Consider the following 19,842-nt stretch of genomic DNA (forward strand, 5'->3'; position numbering starts at 1 on the left):
AATTTATTCAAATTTCACCAATTTTTTTCTGCGTATTTTTTCCTGTTCCAGGATCCCACCCATGATGCCACATTACATTTAGCCATTAAGTCTCCTTATTCCCCTCTGGTCTGTGATAGTTTCTCAGTCTTTACTTGTTTTTGATGATCTGGACAGTTTTAAAGAGTACTGGTCAGATGTTTTGTATAATGCCCCTAAATTTGGGTTTGTCTGATGATGTTTTTTTCTCATGACTAGTTATAGGGTTATAGACCTTTAAGAGGAAGACCACAGAGGTAAAGTCCTCTTCTTATCACATCATGTCAGGGATACATATTAGCAAGATTACTTATCACCGTTGATGCTAACCTTGATCATTTTGTTAAGGTAGTGTGTGCCAGGTGTCTTTGCTGTAAAGTTACTATTTTTCCCCTTTATGTAATCTACTGTTTGGAAGCAAGACACTAAATTCAGCCCATACTCAAGCGGGGAAGCTTTAAGTTCCATCTCTGGATGGAAAATTAATCTTCCTTTAGTAAGGAAGATTAATCTTTTCCCCATTTATTTATTTATTTAATCATATATTTACATATTTATGTCAGCATAGATCCAGGTATAGTTATTTTATTATTGAGTTAAAATACTATACTATTTTGTTGTTATGATGGTTAATTTTATGAGTCAACTTGACTAGGCTAAGCATGCCCAGATAATTGGTAAAACATTATTGCTAGGTGTAGCTATGAAGTTGTTTCTCCTGGAAGAGAAAAAGGACATAGTAGGAAGATATTCGAATCAGTCAACTCAGTAAAGAAGATAGCCCTCACCAATATGGTGGACATCATCTAAACTGTTGCATGATTAAACAGATCAAAAAGACAGAGGAAGGGTCAATTCACTCTCTCTTCTGGAGTCTGGACATCCATCTCCTCCTGCCCTTGGACATCAGTGCTCCTGGTTGTCAAGTCCTCAGACCTGGACTGGAACTACATCACTGAGTTTTCTGGATCTCCAGTTTGAAGATGACAGGTTGTGGGACTTCTCAGCCTCTGTAATCAAGTGAGCCAATTATACATAAAAATTCCTGTTGGCTCTGCTTCTCTGGAGAACCCTAATATAGTTGTTTATTATCATGTGGTTGTTCCCATTATCATTTTAATGTCTTGATGTATGTTCTTCCACTTACTTCTTCTTGCTTAGATATAAACATAAATAAGCACACAGGCATATAAATATGTTTGTATGTGTACTTACTCTACAGAAGAAATTTGATCTGGGAGTTAAGTCTGATAAAGATTGTTTTAGAAGCACCCTCAAGTAACTCTAAAGCACAGTCAAGATTAAGGACAACTAACCATCCTAAGCCAATTATGGTTGTTCTCATCAGGGCTTTCCTAGTTGCGTGGGGCCCCAGATACATTTTTTTTTTTTTTTGGTGCGAAACCTCTATCTATATAAACAAAGGAAATAAAGAGAGAATGAGGTAGAATGAATTAAAGCTGAAATTTCATGATGAAGAGGAAAAACTAAGAGCATACAAACTACAGTTACAACGCAATGCACAGACTATGAAGCAGACAGCAAATACACAGAATGGAGAATTAGTATAGGTGAGTTGGAACAGAAAACAGGAAACACACAAAAAGAAATATGCCTCAATTCCAGACAGTTCTCTAGTTACAATTCTAGTGCCAATCCACGTTTCTTTTTATAATGAACTGTAAATTTATGGATGTAACTTTACAACCAAAAAAGTTCAATTATAGTATATAGATGTGAAAAAAAGAATGAATGGAAACAAGAAAGAGAATTGACCAGTGCTGCAGGGATAAATAATGTAATGAAAGAATTTAGGGGAGGATCCAGTTTATAGCCAGGAGGTGAGATCCACTCTGAGCTTTAGTTTGAAAAGTACATCAAAATCAATCATTTCAGAAGCCCACTAGACAGATGGACTTCCCCAGAGTTTGTAGATCTGGTCTTCATTTTTGTAGATGCAGAAACAGGAACTGCCAGGTTACTAAGTCTACTCTACCTCTTGGGTGTAAATACATTGATCAAGCTCATAGAAACTCAAACATTAAAAACCCAACCAGGTGCAGTGGCTCACAGCTGTAAATCCCAACACTTTTGGAGGCTGAAGCAGGAGGATCACCTGAACTCAGGAGTTTGAGACTGGCCTGAGCAGCAGAGTAAGACCCTGTCTGTATTAAAGAAAAAGAAAAAGAAAAACACCCTGCAAAAAGCCCAATATATAATCTGTTGTCATGGGATTAGAGTTTTTAAAAAAAGAAAAAATAATATTAATTAATTGATTTATAAAGATAATTGCCAATTAATGTGGGAAACCAAATTATTATTGAAAGATTGCTTTGTAAGTATAGAATTAGGTCAATAGAAGTTGATTGAAGTTAGTGCTATCAAGTTATAACAATCTGATGTATCCCCTTCTATTCGAAGAACATACTTGCTGAAGAGCCTTGATACTTAAGTCTGTGGGCTAGAGCTGATGAACAATCTGAAGATACTGTAGTAGTCAAAAATAATAGTCCCCAAAGAGGTCCTCATCCTAATCCCCAGAACCTGTGAATATGTTATGTTACATGGCAGGGAGGAATTAAGGTTGCAGATGGAATTTAGGTTGCTAGTGAGCTGAATTTAAAATAAGAAAATTATTCTAGATTATCCAGGTAGGCCCAGGGTAGTAATTACAAGGGTACTTTTAATGTGAAGAAGGAGGTGCAATTTAGAGTGATGCAATGTGAGAAAGACTCAACTGGCCATGACTGGCTTTGAGGATGAAGGGGGCCATGAGCCAAGAAATGTGGGAACCTCTATAAGCTGGAAAAGCCAAGAATACAGATTATCCTCTAGATTCTTGAGAGGGGAATACAGCCCTGCTGACACCTTAATTTTAGCCTAGCGAGACCCATCTATGTCTTATGTACTTTTTTCTGTCTTTGTACAAGATTTTATTAAACTTATTTAAGAGCAACATCCAGAATACAGACACAGCTGCCAAGGAGACCCTGTTATGCTGTGGTGACTGGCTGGGGCATGGCAGGTGGCTCTAGCTTCCTACCCTTCTGTTCTGAGTTGGGGGCGGTGGGGAGTATCTCATCTTTGGGTTCCACGATGCTCATGTGGTTGGACAGGGGCTTACTAGGGCTAATCTTACCAGGTTCCCAGGGCAGCATGATCTTCACCTTGATGCCCAGCACACCCTGTTGGAGCAGCACATGGCACACAGTGGTGTCAACATAGTATTAATAAGGTCCCTGCTGTGAATCATCAGGCCATCCACAAACTTCATGGATTTAGTCCTCTGTCCTCAGAGTTTCCCAGACACCATGACCTTGAAGCTTTTGACCCCAGTCTCCATGGTGAACTGCAGCCCACCATAGCAGGCCCCCTGCACAGCAAACCCTCCTAGGAGTTTGTAACACTGAGACTCTGCCTGGGCAATGGCACACAGATCTCTTGTGGTTACCTTTTCAGCATAAAGTTCTACTTTCCCCTCTGGAAAACCAAACCTCTTCTGAACAACAGCAGTCAATTCCCAAATCTTCTCACCAGGCCTTCTCACCAAGAACATTCTGTGTTCTGGTGGCTAAGACAATGACTTCTGTCCTAGTTGGTGTAACTCAGACCTCAGCTCCAGAGTAGCCATCTTCAGCCAGCTGCTGAGTAGAAATTCATTCAGTTCAGCTTTGAAGATGCCATCAGTGACAAACTTCCTCTTCTTGGAAAACTGCACCACCATCTTTCTGTGGCACCCCAGTGAAAGGAAAGGATAACATGTAGGACTGCTGACCTCCAGAACTGTAAAATAAGGTAATTTGTATAGCAACAATGGGAAATGAACACAGACACCCTGCCAAAATTTGATATTTCTTACCTCTATTTGTGGATTCCATAAATTTTCCTTCCCTAATACCATCTTTTAAAGCAAACTAATATAATAACTTGCTGTAAATAAGTTATTTGCAGACAATTGCTCAGACAATAGGATTGCAGAGATCTGGTTCTAAGTTTTCTTATTGATACATTTTGTCCTCTGAAAGGCTATTCTAGACTAACCAAAAATGAGAGGTGAATTCTGGAATCCCCCCAAATGTCTGGGGACACCAACTCTAGGCATATACAGGGCAGAACAAAAGTCTAATGGCATGAGTAGGCTGGCACGTTGTAACCCAACATATTTGATTATTGTTCCCTGCAGAATACAACTGCATTATGGTGTCAAGGACTTGTATTGACAGAGCACATTCCTCTTTGTATCAAGCTAGATACAAAGAGATCTTCCTCATCTCTGAAAACAGAGTTCTTTATAGTCCATGCTATAGAGTTTACATTTGTTCTAAATTTAAAAAACAGTTATTGAACTTTTACCATGTATCAGGCACTATTCTAATTTCATTTAAGTTCATTTAAACTTCACCACAACCCCATGACTTACCTACAATTATCCCTGTTTTATAGATGAAGAAACCAAGGCTCAGAGTGACTAAGTAGTTTGACCAGGGTTAGACAACCGGTAAGTGGCAACGCTATTATTTCAATCTCGTCAGTCTAGAGACTGAGTTCTCAATTAATACACTTTATATTAGGGTTTGAATATGTCCCTCAAAGTTTATATGTTAAAGACTTGATCCCCAATGTCATGATGTTAAGAGGTGGGGCCTAATGAGAATTGATTAGGCTATGAGGCCTCTGCCTTCATGAATGGATTAATGCTGTTGTTCTGGGAATGGGTTTCTTATAAAAGGATGAGCTTGGCCCTGTCTTGTACTCTCTTGCCTTCTCTCTCTCTCTCTCACTCTCTCTCTCCTTCGCTTTGTCCTTCTGCCATGGGATGATGTAGCCGTCACCAGATACCAACCCCTCAAATCTTGGACTTCCCAGCATCAAGAACCCATGACCTAATAAATTTCTGTTCATTATATGAAAGTTGTCAGGATCAAAATGGAGTCACTTGGGTTAAAAAATAAAAATAAAAAATAGAGCCAAAAAGGACCATGAAGGAAGGGTTCTCACAAATAAATGCCTGGTAATGAAAGCAATCACAAAAGATGCTGCAAAAACCATAACATTGCACAAATACTGCAGCAACCTTGCACACGAAACAGTATTTCTGCGAGGATATCTGCCCAGCAACTGCCTATCTAACCTTGGACTGGTGTCACCTTTGTAACTGAACCTTATAGCCATGGCTAAATTATTTCAAAACAATTATGTAATCCTTCTCATTTTTCCTTTAAAAACCTTTGTGTTTCTTTACCTCCCTAAATGCCATGTAGTTTACTAAGGGTGCACATACTCCTATTCCAAAGCTCTATCCCTGAATAAAGATCATTTTCTTTTAGAGAGCCTCTCTCTGTTTGTTATCTAGGTTGACAATTGTAAATTAGTAATAGTCTGTACTATTCTCTTATAGCACAAAACAAAGACACTTTTCCATAATTTAGAAGTGTGTTCATCTTTAACAAATACAGGTATCCCAGAACTAAAATAAAGGGAAGTACAAGGCCGGGAGCGGTGGCTCACGCGTGTAATCCCAGCACTTTGGGAGGCCGAGGCGGGTGGATCACGAGGTCAAGAGATCGAGACCATCCTGGCCAACATGGTGAAACCCCGTCTCTACTAAAAATACAAAAAATCAGCTGGGCATGGTGGTGCGTGCCTGTAATCCCAGCTACTCAGGAGGCTGAGGCAGGAGAATTGCCTTAACCCAGGAGGCGGAGGTTGCGGTGAGCCGAGATAGCGCCATTGCACTCCAGCCTGGGTAACAAGAGCGAAACTCCGTCTCAAAAAAAAAAAAAAAAAAAAAAAAAAAAAGGGAAGTACAGCGGATGACTAAATAAAGAGGATGTTTTTCACAATAAGGACTATTAATACCAAAGCAAAATAATTATGATAATAATTTAATTAAAATGAGAGGCTATCGCCAATAATTGTGTTTGAGAAGAAAAATTTGTGCTACAAACTTGGAATAATGCGCTTATAGTAGTTTAGTCATAGTAGTTTTCTTGAAGCTGTCTAGTTGGGTAAAAAAGTTATTGCACTGTGAATCAAAAGAATCCGACTTTAATTGCTCTTTCCACTACTTAACTAAGTGAGCTTGGTAAAGCCACTAAGCTTCTAGGTCCTAGTTTCCTAGAAATAGTATTCATTCTGCTGGAGAAAACACTGTAAGAAGAAAAAGGATAAATACTTTCTTGTCACAGGAGAGTAAATACTAGCATCAAGAATTTATTGACATTTAAAAATAACTAAAAGAGTGTAATTGGGTTGTTTGTAACACAAAGAATAAATGCCTGAGATGATGGATACCCATTTACTCTGATGTAATTATTACTCATTGCATGCCTGTATCAAAATATCTCATGTACCCCATAAAATATGTATACCTACTATGTAGCCACAAAAATAAAAAAAAATTTAAAAAGAATTTATTGAACACACCCCTGTTTGAAAAGCACAAGGTAAGTTGAAAACTGGAAGGGACAACATTAATTTATTTCATCAAGTTTAAATTAGTGGGTAATGAGGACTGAAAAACAATACTCCCAACATTATTTTGAAAAGTTTAAAAAATCATCAGCAAAAAAAGACAAATCTGCTAGACAGCTCAGCATCTTTTTGCATTCAGGTAAGCTGGGATGTCTATGCATTTTAACAGATTTGTACATTTCCGTATTCCACTAGAGATATACTTAAATGAAGTTAGCTTTTGGTTTAAGTCAATTTAATTCAAACTACATTTATAAAATGTCCTCAAAAGCAATTTACTCTGAAACTAAGGAAGCCTGAGCTCCAGGCCTGTGACTTGCACAGCCCCCATGAGCACTGGGAGCTGCTGGGCATTTGGTGGCAGCAGAAACCAGGTCACAAACAGGAAGAGGCTCTTTGTAGCACATAAGGTAAATTGCTTAAAATTGTTCACAGACGGAAGGGGCCTGAATTTCCACAGCTCTAGTAAGTTGTTGTGGCTCTTTTGGTATTCTATACATAGTATTCACTTTTCAACACAATTTTGTATTCATAACTTATATCAAAGCACATACCCCCAATTCTATAAGAGATTTAAACACCATTATTTGCTATGCCTACTACACATTATACCCTGAACTAATGGAGATACAAAGATGAAGGGGCTCACTATTTTGTAGGAAGAAGAGTGCAGAATTAGGTATAAAACAAAGTAGCAGGGCGGGTGACTTACACCTGTAATCCTAGCACTTTGGGAGGCCAAGGTGGGTAGATTACCTGAGGTCAGATGTTCAAGACCAACCTGATCAACATGGTGAAATCCCATCTCTGCTAAAAATACAAAAAAAAATTAGGTGGGCGTGGTGGTGGGCATCTGTAATCCCACTACTTGGGAAACTAAGGCAGGAGAATTGCTTGAACATGGGAGGCAGAGGTTGCAGTAAGCCAAAATTGCACCACTGCGCTACAGCTTGGGCGACACAGCGAGACTCTGTCTCAAAAAAAAAAAAAAAAAAAAAGAAATTCAGTGCGAGTCCAGTGATAGAAACAAAGTGTAATAGGATAGCTTAGAATAAAACATTAGTAATACTAATTAGTTGCAGTATCCTTATCTTCTGGATGATGCCAGGCTGACAAAAACAAAACAAACACTGAGAGAACTGAAGAAATCCTCAGTCTGTGAAACAGCCCATTGCTTGGAGTTTCTTAAGGTAGTGCCTTTTAAATATTTTTATTGTGATCTGTAATGCAAAGTGTTCATCAAGTATGCTACACACTCCTCTACATTTTTCAGCTTTCTTCACAGTTAAATTGGAGGCATGTGTCTATTCTGGTCAATGCCCATGAGAGAAGGTGACTGGGTTGTTTCTGTTTCAAAGCCCTTAACACTGCGTAAAAGCTAGTGTGAGTCCTCTGTGCTTTCTCTAGAAAGATTTTAAGCCTAGAAGCAAAGACCATCAAGATGGAGTAATTGAAAGATATGTATTAGATTCTTGAAGATCTGGAAGACAACCACCAAGAAAAGCAAGCAGACTTTATGGGACTTTATGGGAGAGACATATGACATGTAAAATAATTTTATATTAAGCTATGGTGATTGGGGTGGGGGTAGGGAGGTGTTACCACAATTTCACCTAGTGTAACTTATCCAGAATAATTCATTCTTTTTTCTTTTTCCTTTTTTTTTGATTTGGAGTTTCACTCCAGGTTGGAGTGCAGTGGCACAATCTCTGCTCACCGCAACCTCCGCCTCCTGGGTTCAAGTGATGCTTGTGCCTCAGCCTCCCAAGTAGCTGGGACTATAGGCACACACCACCATGGCCAGCTAACTTTTTATATTTTTAATAGAGATGGAGTTTCACCATGTTGGCCAGGCTGTTCTCGAACTCCTGGACCTCAAGTGATCTGCCCACCTCAGCATCCCAAAATGCTGGGATTACAGGCGTGAGCCACTGGGCCTGGTGTAGACTAATTCTCACATACAAATAAATGCATTTCACGTCTTGACTATGTATGTATATATATATGTGTTTGCACACATATGTAACTGAACCAAATTTAAATATAACATCCTTGCTATTTCAGATTTACCTAGTATTTTCTGTTCATTTAGGAAAACGATTATACTTAACTTTACCACACCCTAATTGGTCTCCACCCACAATGTGACAAATTTACTGTCTTTAGTTGCCTCAGATGCTGATCATCTATAAACAAGTTTCTGGCCCGGCCTGGTGGCTCACGCCTGTAATCCCAGCACTTTGGGAGGCTGAGGCGGGTGGATCACGAAGTCAAGAGATGGAGACCATCATGGTCAACATGGTGAAACCCCGTCTCTACTAAAAATACAAAAACATTAGCTGCGCCTGGTGGCGCGTGCCTGTAATCCCAGCTACTCAGGAGGCTGAGGCAGGAGAATTGCCTGAACCCAGGAGGCAGAGGTTGCGGTGAGCCGAGATCGCACCATTGCACTCCAGCCTGGGTAACAAGAGCAAAACTCCGTCTCAAAAAAAAAAACAAAAACAAGTTTCTGGAGTGTCCAATTATTTAGAAAAAAGAAGTTTTACAACAAATGCATTGGTACAATGAAAATGAAACGGAAAATACATTAATCTTGTAAAATTAAATTATGACATTTTTGCAGTATGTTCCTGTTTGATGCATACATGCACATACATGTGCATACATATATGCATGACTGCTTTTAGATGTTCTGCAAAACTGGTGGTTCTGCTGCTCACTAAATTTGCACTTTATATCTCCAAAAGAACTCCATTAAGATTGCTTGATCCAGGCCGGGCCTGGTAGCTCACGCCTGTTAATCCCAGCGTTTTGGGAGGCCGAGGAGGGCGGAATCACCTGAGGTCAGAAGTTTCAGACCAGCCTGGCGAAATCCCCATTCTACTAAAAATACAAAGATTAGGCGGGCGTGGCTGGGGGGCCAGTAATCCCAACTACTTGGGAGGCTGAGGTAGCAGAATGAATCACTTGAACCCGGAAAGTGGATGTTGCTGTGAGCTGAGATTGTGCCACTGCACTACAGCCTGGGTGACAGAGCCATACTGTCTCAAAGGTAAAAAACAGGCCGGGCGTGGTGGCTGACGCCTGTAATCCCAATACTTTGGGAGGCCGAGGCGGGCGGATCTCGAGGTCAGGAGTTCGAGACCAGCCTGGCCAACATGGCGAAACCCCGTCTTCACTAAAAATACAAAAATTAGCCTGGCGTGGTGGTGGGCTTCCGTAATCCTAGCTACTCGGGAGGTTGAGGCAGGAGAATCGATTAAACCCCAGAGGCAGAGGGTGCAGTGAGCCGAAATCATGCCATTGCACTCCAGCCTGGGCTACAAGAGCAAGACTCCGTCTCAAAAAAGAAAAAAAAAAGTAAAGTAAACATTAAAAAAGGACACTTGATCAGCGAGAACAAAGTCATCTTCATTTATTCCTTTTTCCAATCACAGGAAAAAAAAGTCACAAAATCTTATACTTTATTATAATGCCATTGTCCTGTTTTTGAAGCACTGGAAGAGGTAATAACACAACCCCCGAACTAAGCTGCTTCCTCCACGTTAGACCCACTCAACAACTCCCGTACTGAGGACAGAAGATCGAGTGGCTTGGGCCTTAGGCCAGAACCGGCAAGACGCTCTCCAGAGAGCTTTCCAACCGCGGAGCCGCGAGCTCTCGCGATCACTAGTTCCCTTCCACCTCAGCGCGCCCACAGGTCAACGCCTCCCTGCCGGCTCCCTCCGCTACAGCGGGCCGGAACTTTTGTCGATAGGAACGAGTTTGCACAGTTGAGTGTTGTCGGCCGGCGTCAAGGAGACTAGGGGGCCATCCTCTTCCTTTCGCCGCCGCCGCCGCGGAGCGGAGCCGAGCCGAGCTGATTTGATCGAGGAGCGCGGTTACCGGACGGGCTGGGTCTATGGTCGCTCCGTGGGCTGCTCCGCCGGCTGGTGCTTTTTTATCCGGGCAAGCTGAGTTCCATGGCAGGGAACTTTTGGCAGAGCTCCCACTAGTAAGTGATCTTCCGTCTTCTCACCTGGGGCCGGTTTTTTGGGGGGCTGTGAGGACGGGGCCTGCCACTCCCCTGGGCCTGGTTCCCGGCCTCTGCCCCGAATGCTGGGGTCCTCAGTGGAGACGGCAGCGGCCAGAAGCAAGACGAGCTTTTCTGAGGCGACTCCCCTCCCCGCCCGTAGCCCCAGTTTCGGGGAGGGAGGGATCTGTAAGGGGGAGGGGTGGAGGGAGAGTTTAGTCTCCCGGTAAGGAACGATTCTGAGTTTAATTTCGGATTATTGGTTTAGCTAGGCCGCGGGGGGTCGGATGGAGTGGGCACAGGTATGGGAAGTGTGACTCAGCTCAGGACTGTGAGGCTACTTGTTCAGGACAGTTGTGGCGTACTTTTGCCTGGGATTTCTTCGGATGATCGGCATTGTGATCTTTTGCCATTCACTTTATATCTTGAGTGGATTTATATTCCTAGGAAAGGAGAGAGTCGGGCTTGTTTCTGCCTACTGACCGCTTCTTGCCAGTACTTTATGTCTAGATGAAGTTTTATGTTGATAAGGTATAGGGCAGGTGCCCTCAAAATTTATCCATTTTATTAGCCTGTGCCTTATATTTTGTTTTAAAGACCTATTTTCCAGTGATTTGTTTACCTATTTCCTTAACCTTTTTCAAGAATAAGTTCTTGTTTCTGTCAGTGGCTGTGTGAGAGCTAGAATAATATTAAAAACACTTATGCATAAATACATTTGTTTAAGCAGGCAGGAAGGTGCGTGATGGGGCCAATTGGGTATAGTTGAAAGATGAACAGAACTTGACAAAGAAGATATCTTAGTGTAATTTTTGATACTAAGAAAGCATTAGTAAGTAATTTACATTTCGATTCTGTGAATAGGATCTGTTCCTGATGTTCATGTTTTAGCCCTTTGCAAGGAGAAAAAAGGAAACCATGAGCTCGGTAACCTTTTTAAGGAAAAGCAGTTTTTCCTCTTGCTATAAAGTGGAGATGACATGTTAAAGAAGATTTACCACTGATTGTGTGTGTATGTGTCTCTAATGCCTTGTTTTCACACGCTGAAATATTGGACAAAATTAAAGTATCGAAAGTTTAGGTATTGGAGTTAGAGCTCCTGAAAAAATTGTTTAGGTAGTGGAGAAGAGATATTCTGATAAACTAAGGAAGAAGCTGAGAGAATTGACAAGTAGCTGACGTTGATTTGTCAGTTTTTCAACTTAAAAAAAGATCCTGCCTTTTTTCAATAAGTGTTCTCATTGTGCTTTCATTTATTCGTAGCATTGTAAAAACTTTTTTCACTTTTCAAATATAAAATTATTATAAAGTTAAGTATACTTCTTTAAAGCTGTTTTCTCCCAATTCAAATAGTCCTAAAGGAAGGGACCACTTTGCCTTGCTCAAATCCCTTGAGCAGTCATGGAGTTCCTCATCTAGAAAAGGTAACAAGTATGAAAAACAAGACAATTCTGGAAAAACAAATGAAAAGATTATGAAAGGCCATTGTCTTAGGTGAATTTGGTGAAAGAAGGCACTTGACGTTAAATACACTGTGTTTCGTGTTTTTGAAATGCACATTTTCACACTTTAACATCTTTAAAATCAGCATGGCAATTTCTTTTATAGCATATGAAATAATGATGAATTCTAGATGTAATCTTAAATTTGATGAAATGCAGTATTTATAAATCTTTTTAGTTTATCCTCCATACAAAGTTCTGTGAGGAAAACTCTTAAAATATTTGTGAAATTTACCTGTTTAAAAACATAAAATGACTCGAGGTAAAATTAATTAGCAAATCACAATGTAGTTGAAGTAGAACAAAACACAGTTTGACCAAAATGAGCTAGAAGAGCACTAAGTCTTTGCTGGTTGATTGAATGCATTAATGAACAGGTAACAAAATTAAAAACTAACTGTGAATACTTTATTGTGTGAAAAAGGAAACTGAAAATAGAGTTACTTAATATCTAGAAAATAACATCATAATATTATATATGGAATGTAACCAAAGCTGAATATATTAGAAAATCAATATCCTGAATAACTGAGAGATAATAGAAATATTCTATTTAAGAATATTAAAAAGGAAACATGAAATAAACCTAAAGAAACAGAAAGAAGGACTTAAAATAGATAACACTGATGCTAACCTATTAAAAGGAAAAAAAAATTTTTTTTGAGACGGAGTTTCACTCTGTCTCCCAGGCTGGAGTGCAGTGGTGCAGTCTCATCTCACTGCAACCTCCACCTCCCAGGTTTTAGCGATTCTCCTGCCTCAGCCTCCTGAGTAGCTGGGACTACAGGCTCCTGCCACCACCCCCAGCTAATTTTTTTTATTTTTAGTAGAGAAAAGTAAATAAACCCAGGGGTACTTCTGGGTTATCATCAGGACTTTAAATTTGAAAGCCAAAGCAAGTTAAGAATATTACCCAAGATCTATGCCTTATTTCATGGGTAAATACTTTCCATCTTTCAGGAGACTCTCCTTTTGAAATTGTTCCATTTCATACAGAAAGAAGAAAGGCTTTCTAATCCTCTTTATGAAGCCATGAAAACACTTAGAGAAAAATCTAGCAAAGGGAACACTAAAAACAGTTTCACTTTTTAATATTGATGTCAACATTGTAAATGAATTATTACCAAATGCAGTCTAGTGTTACATTGAAATTATAAAACATGACAGTGGATTTTATTATAGAAATATAGTCAGTATTAAGAAATCTATTAAACAGTGAAGGCATTAAAAAACTAATAGAGTTCAACATTTATCCTTGACTAAAGCTCTTACTAAAACAGAAATAGGATGCTTCCTTAACTTGAAAAACATGTGAAAGCATCAGCAGTGGTGAAACATTGGGATAATTAGGGTGCCTATTTAAGATTTTTCCAATATACTAGTCAATACAATTGATACAAATGAGATATAGAAAGAATGACAAAATTATCAGTATGTGGAAATAAAATTTATGAGAAAACTCAGTTAATTGAAAAGTTATTCAAAATAATAAATGTTTAATAAGGTGACCAGTTACAAAATGCAAAAATAAAAGCTTTTTTAAAATGAATGATAGGTCCTGGTCTATCAACGATTGGGACTTGGTTAAAAAAAAAAAAAAAAAAGAATGATAGGAAAGTATAATTTACATTAGCAACAGAAAATATAAAATACAAAGGGAAAAATATAAAGAAATATATGGAAGCTGTAGGAAGAAAACTTTAAAAGTCCATTGTGGCACGTGGAGATTTTAATAGAGTTTGAATTCTCGTTAAGATGTCATTTCTCCCTATGTTGATCTTTAAATATAAATTCAGTCACAAAATTTGAATAGATATTCTTTGTTAGGACTTGACATAATGCTTCTAAAGTTTAGGTCTCAGAATAACAATTGCAATAGGATAGTCAGAAATTTTCAGAAGAATAGTAGCAAGGGAGTATTTTTCATACCAGCAATTACTTACTTAATTTTCTGTGTTTTAAAATAGCACAGCATATGAACAAGAAAAACAAAAATAGGAAATTATATATAATGATAGAACTATAAATTAGGAAATACCTTAGCACATTTGGATAAGCATTTGACAAAAAGTTTAGCTGGATCCTTACTTTATACTGTGTACCAAAATTCCAGATGGATCATATAAATTGAAGGAAAAAAGCCCTTAAGGGTATTAGAAAACATGAGTGAATAGTTTTTTATCATTTTTGAATCAGGCAAGGACTTTCTATGCCTGACAAACATGAAAGTAAAAGATAGGTAGATTTAAGTAAGTAATTCAGCTTTCTTTATTACAAATAATTAAATACTGAGAGATATTTAAACTTGGGAGAAATTTTGCATTTATTTGACAAGCAAATGACTTATCCATACTATACAAATTTTATATCAGAAGACTCTTAATCATTAAAAAAATAAGTAATCACATTAGAAAAATGGTCATATTAGAATTAACATTGTATAAAAGAAGAACTGCATTTGACCAGTGAAGATATGGAAAAGATGTTTAACCTCAAAAGTAAACTACAGGGGAAAGAAACAGTGATATACTACTTTGCCTTTAAGTTATAAAGTATTTAAAAGTGGCAGTAACCCATAGGATTAAATATTTTAGGATTCACTCATGAACTGTTAATAGAAGTGGAAATCAGTATAATGTTTTTGGGGGGTAAACTGACAATGTGTATCAATAAGTTACCAGCAACACCGACCCATTAATCCTACTTCTGGGAAGTTATTTCAAATATATTATTAATCAAATGTGCAAGGAAAATTACAAAGATATTCATTAAAATATTATTTGTAACAGAGAAAAAATGATAACCTATATTTCCATCAGTAGAGATTGGCTAAATGATCCATCCATAAAGTTATGTAAAAGAATGCTGAATAACAAGTTCCTTGACATAAGATTTCCAATACATATTCAATGACAAACAAAGGTTCAGCATAGTTTTTTCTTTGAGTCATGTCAATTTCATATCTCCAGTTAAAAAATAGTACACTTGACTAGGCAAGAGGAGGAGGCTGTCAGTGTAACACATTCTGAGGCAGTTTTTAATATAATTAGATTTGTAAAATAAGGAAATTAAATGCCATAGTTACTCATGAACAGCTGAAAAACTATATACTTTAAACCTAAGCCACCATCAATTGGTGCCAAATAATTCTACCATTATCTTATATCACTAAGAAAGAATAAACATGCTGCCAAGCCGGGCATGGTGGCTCACGTTTGTAATCCCTGGGAGGCTGAGGCGGGTGGATACCCTGAGGTTGGGAATTTGAGACTAGCCTGACCAACATAGAGAAACCCCATCTCTACTAAAAAATACAAAAATAGCTGGGCTTGGTGGTGCACGCCTGTAATCTCAGCTACTCGGGAGGCTGAGGCAGGAGAATCACTTGAACCCAGGAGACAGAGGTTGCGGTGAGTGGTGATCGTGCTATCACACTCCTGCCTGGGCAAAAAGAGCGAAACTCTGTTCAAAAACCAACAAACAAAAAAACATGCTGCCAATTACAACACAAAGGCATCACAGATTGTAAGACATGTTTTGATATCAGAGTCATAGAATCAATGAAATATAAGCTTGTAACAGAAAGACTAAGGAGGAAGAAGGAAAAGATTAGAGCAGAATTTTTTTCAGTATATATTTACATTTATTAGTGAGATATTATTCACATAATTGACTTTAAGGTTACTTTTTGCACATTGTGCTTCTCACAATATGAACAACCTGTTCAATCGGAGTGTTTTCTCTGACTTTGCTTGTTGATTTTCTATGACATGTCTTTTCTAGTTTGCAATGGATTTTGGATAAACAAGATCTGTTGAAGGAGCGCCAAAAGGATTTAAAGTTTCTCTCGGAAGAAGAATATTGGAAGTTACAAATATTTTTTACAAATGGTAAATTTTTTAAGAAATTGGTTGAAATGTTATAGTTGATTACCTCTGAATTAAAATGTTTTTGTGTGATAATTTGTGAGCTATTTTAGTCCATACCTAACATTTTTATTTATACATGTTTTTTTTTTTACAACACATTCATTTATCTTTCTTTTTAGTGATCCAAATAAAGATTTTTTGTGTGTGAATTTTACGTGTCACAGGCACTCAAGACAATTTGAAAGTATTACCTAATCTCCCTAAGACTTTATAATAATTATTAGACACAGTTCAAGATTGGCTAAAGCAAAGTACTTTGAAGATAAATGAGTCTTTGGATTGACATCCTATAGTGGTCACTTCTATCTTAGAACTTTGTTTTGAAGGGAAGAAGATTTAGGGATAGGTCTTTACTCCGCTTTGTAGTAAGTCTGTCACAATTTTTTTTAACTTTCATTTCACTGTTTTGTAAACTTATTTCTCTGTTGTTTTGAGGATTTATTATGGATTTTTTTTTTCTTGGTGAACTGTATAAAGTGGTAGTATTAGCTGGGTGTGGTGGCTCACACCTGTAATCTTAGCACTTCAGGAGTCAGAGGTGGACAGACCACTTGAGGCCAGGAGATACAAGACCACCCTGGCCAACATAGTAAAACCCCCTCTCTACTAAAAATACAAAAATTAGCTGGGCATGGTGAGGCACAAGAGTCACTTGAACCCGGGAGGTAGAGATTGAAGTGAGCCAAGATCATACCACTGCACTCCAGCCTGGGCAACAGAATGATATCTGTCTCAAAACAACAAAAAAAGTGGTAGTATTAACAAGTTTCATAGGCATCTAATATTTTCTTTTTATATTTATTATAAAGATAATATGAAAGGCATTAAAAATATTTGGAAGATAGAGGGGAAATACTTTTTCAACTTCCTTAATGCATGAATAATTTTTTGCTGTGGGGCAATTTCTATTTTGTTGTTGATGCATTCCTATATATTTCTTAACACATTTACAAATCCTCGTACTAGACCACTGTGGCTCATATAGAGCATGCATATGTGTTTTCCTTTGTTAAAAATTAATATAATTATGATATAACCACATGGAAGTTACTGTTCAATGTTAATATTATAATGATCCCAGAAGATACATTTAAAATATCATTATTTTCCCTTTAGTTATCCAAGCATTAGGTGAACATCTTAAATTAAGACAACAAGTTATTGCCACTGCTACGGTATATTTCAAGAGATTCTATGCCAGGTAGGATTATTTTTATTTTATTTATTTGAACTCTTATCTAATATGGATGAACCTTAGCACAGTGTAAATGAATCATGTGTCTGCCATAGAGTTATCTTGATTTTTTTTCCCAGTATGCTTTCTATATGAATGATAATTAACTTTGCTTTATCATATTTTAGGTATTCTCTGAAAAGTATAGATCCTGTATTAATGGCTCCTACATGTGTGTTTTTGGCATCCAAAGTAGAGGTATAAAACGATTTTTTGTTCTTCATCAAAGTGTAGTCAATGTATGTTGGTTAATCTGTCCCGGTTTTCACATTGCCTATATAAAATTAATGGTAATTTATGCAAAATACTAAAATTTTACAAAGTCAAAGAAATATATACATATCCTTATATATTCACTTAACAGACACATACAGCACTTACTGTGTACCAACTGACATAATCTTCGTAACAAACTGGAATACATAGTAGTAGTATTCCCATTTTATAAATGAGGAAACTGAGACAGAGAGAGATAAAGAACTTGCTTAAGATTATACAGCTGGTAAGTGTCAGAGCCCGTGTTTGAACCATGGGAGTCTCATTGCCAATCCTGTGTTCTTTTTTGTTTTTTTTTTTGAGACGGAGTCTCACTCTTGTTACCCAGGCTGGAGTGCAATGGCGCGATCTCGGCTCACCACAACCTCTGCCTCCTGGGTTCAGGCAATTCTCCTGCCTCAGCCTCCTGAGTAGCTGGGATTACAGGCATGTGCCACCATGCCCAGCTAATTTTTTGCATTTTTAGTAGAGACGGGGTTTCACCATGTTGACCAGGATGGTCTCGATCTCTTGACCTCGTGATCCACCCGCCTCGGCCTCCCAAAGTGCTGGGATTACAGGCTTGAGCCACCGCACCCGGCCAATCCTGTGTTCTTAACTACTTTCCTCTGCTGCCTTTGAGACATTTCTTGTTTGGCACTAAGTAGTATTCAGTAAGTACCATAGCTTGCCTACCATAACCTGAGAATGTCCCTCTTCCTTCTCACCCATATGCTTATCTTCTCCTGTCTTCCCTCCTATCATTCTGATGATTGGCTGCCTACCAAGCCACAAGGAAGGCAAGGATTAGGGGATGCTGTAGCTGTAGAGATTCTAACAAGTAAAAGTTTGGGTTGTGGGAGTAGAGAAATTAGGTAAAGGAGAGAAGATAGATAGGAACTTGCAGCAGAGACTGAATTTCTGTTCAGTTTTTTTTGCCTTTATAGTATTTTTGAAAGAGCTCAGCTAAAATCCAGAAAATAAAAGCAGATATTGACTGTTTTCCATAAATAATTAACGTAGTTTTTGTGGTGTAAAATCTTTGCATTATTTTTCTATTTTTGGATAATGTCTTAGGGTGGTAGTTTTATTCTTGGATATTGAATGTGATTTTTACCTAGTAAGTTTACATTCCTTTTGGTACCCACTTTGATTTAGTTTTGTTTTTGCCATGATTTAAGATTATCCATGACATCTTCCCCAATGTTTACCTAAATAATGACAGTTACTTCTGTTAGAAATAATATTAAGACAAGCTTTCTGGAAGTTTATGTTTTCTAATTGTGAGTGGTAGTTAAGGCAGAACCAGCTTTGTTTTTGTTAAGTGCTTTAATGGAAAAGAAAGTATTTATTAAAGGTCTTTATTATGGATTGATTTTTCTAATTCTAATAATTCAACTATGTAATATTTGATTTTATTTAAGTATTACCATGTAATAATTTTAAGTATCTTAAGCACAGGCAGTATAGGAGACCAAGACAGAAAAAAATCTTTATAAACATTTAATCTTGTAGATTAATTTAAGGATTTTATTTGTTAAATATTGTTATTTGATTTACTGAGTAGAACTCTGTGATGCAATTTACTGAATGAAAGTTTTCCCTTTGAGTTTTGGATAAAGAATTCCTTGGCCTGGTATGGTGGCTCACTCCTGTAATCCCAGCACTTTGGGAGGCTGAGTTGAATGGATCACTTGAGTTCAGGGGTTTGAGACCAGCCTGGCCAACATGACAAAACCTCATCTCTACTAAAAATACAAAAATTAGCCAGGTGTGGTGGCGGAAGCCTGTAATCCCAGCTACTCGGGAGGCTGAGGCATGAGAATCACTTGAACCTGGGAGGTGGAGGTTGCAGTGAGCCGAGATTGTGCCACTGTACTCCAGCCTGGGCAACAGATCAAGATTCCGTCTTAAAAAAAAAATTATTCCTGAAAAAGAGAATGTAGTCTTTCAGATTTGTAACATTATTTTTTCATTTCTGTGACCACATCTTTCTGCATGTTCTGTAGTATTATGGAAATTGTATAGAAATCTCATTTAAGAACATAACTCAAGCTTTAACTTTTTCTTTTCAGTTATTATAGTTGGAAGTTTAGAAATAAAACAAATATATTAGTACACATACATTTTCCCTGCACAGAATAAGGATGTAGGTTGAAGGTATTTGAATAGATTTTTAGCTTAGTTTCTTCTGTTGGATAAGAAACCAACTCTTGGCCGGGCGCGGTGGCTCAAGCCTGTAATCCCAGCACTTTGGGAGGCCGAGGCGGGTGGATCACGAGGTCAAGAGATCGAGACCATCCTGGTCAACATGGTGAAACCCCGTCTCTACTAAAAATACAAAAAAATTAGCTGGGCATGGTGGCGCGTGCCTGTAATCCCAGCTACTCAGGAGGCTGAGGCAGGAGAATTGCCTGA

The 19,842-nt window shown here is 38.1% G+C and overlaps 2 protein-coding genes and 1 pseudogene across 5 annotated transcripts in view; 1 reads left to right on the forward strand and 2 right to left on the reverse strand.

Moving 5' to 3' along the window:
• Window positions 1-19,842, reverse strand: part of TSTD3 (thiosulfate sulfurtransferase like domain containing 3) — a 63,530-nt gene that overhangs the window by 4,140 nt on the left and 39,548 nt on the right. The window contains exon 4 of one of the 2 annotated variants that reach the window (XM_037731101.1): window positions 3,630-3,801. In XM_037731101.1, the coding sequence (XP_037587029.1) occupies window positions 3,702-3,801 (100 nt within the window). In that variant the 3' untranslated portion in view covers window positions 3,630-3,701. Of the gene's footprint in view, window positions 1-3,629; window positions 3,802-9,882; window positions 11,956-19,842 lie in introns of those variants that run through there. The other variant, XM_037731104.1, reaches the window with a different exon arrangement.
• On the reverse strand, window positions 2,934-3,742 carry LOC108288690 (annotated as a pseudogene).
• Window positions 10,187-19,842, forward strand: part of CCNC (cyclin C) — a 28,927-nt gene continuing 19,271 nt past the window's right edge. Inside the window, exons 1-4 of one of the 3 annotated variants that reach the window (XM_017507677.2) lie at window positions 10,187-10,486; window positions 15,790-15,896; window positions 17,052-17,136; window positions 17,298-17,367. In XM_017507677.2, coding sequence (XP_017363166.1) covers window positions 10,455-10,486; window positions 15,790-15,896; window positions 17,052-17,136; window positions 17,298-17,367 — 294 coding nt within the window. In that variant the 5' untranslated portion in view covers window positions 10,187-10,454. Of the gene's footprint in view, window positions 10,487-15,789; window positions 15,897-17,051; window positions 17,137-17,297; window positions 17,368-17,551; window positions 17,672-19,842 lie in introns of those variants that run through there. The other 2 variants (XM_017507678.2, XM_017507680.2) reach the window with 2 other exon arrangements.

This window comes from Cebus imitator, unplaced genomic scaffold (genome assembly GCF_001604975.1).
Source record: "Cebus imitator isolate Cc_AM_T3 unplaced genomic scaffold, Cebus_imitator-1.0 Scaffold382, whole genome shotgun sequence".
Taxonomy (NCBI): Eukaryota; Metazoa; Chordata; class Mammalia; order Primates; family Cebidae; genus Cebus; species Cebus imitator.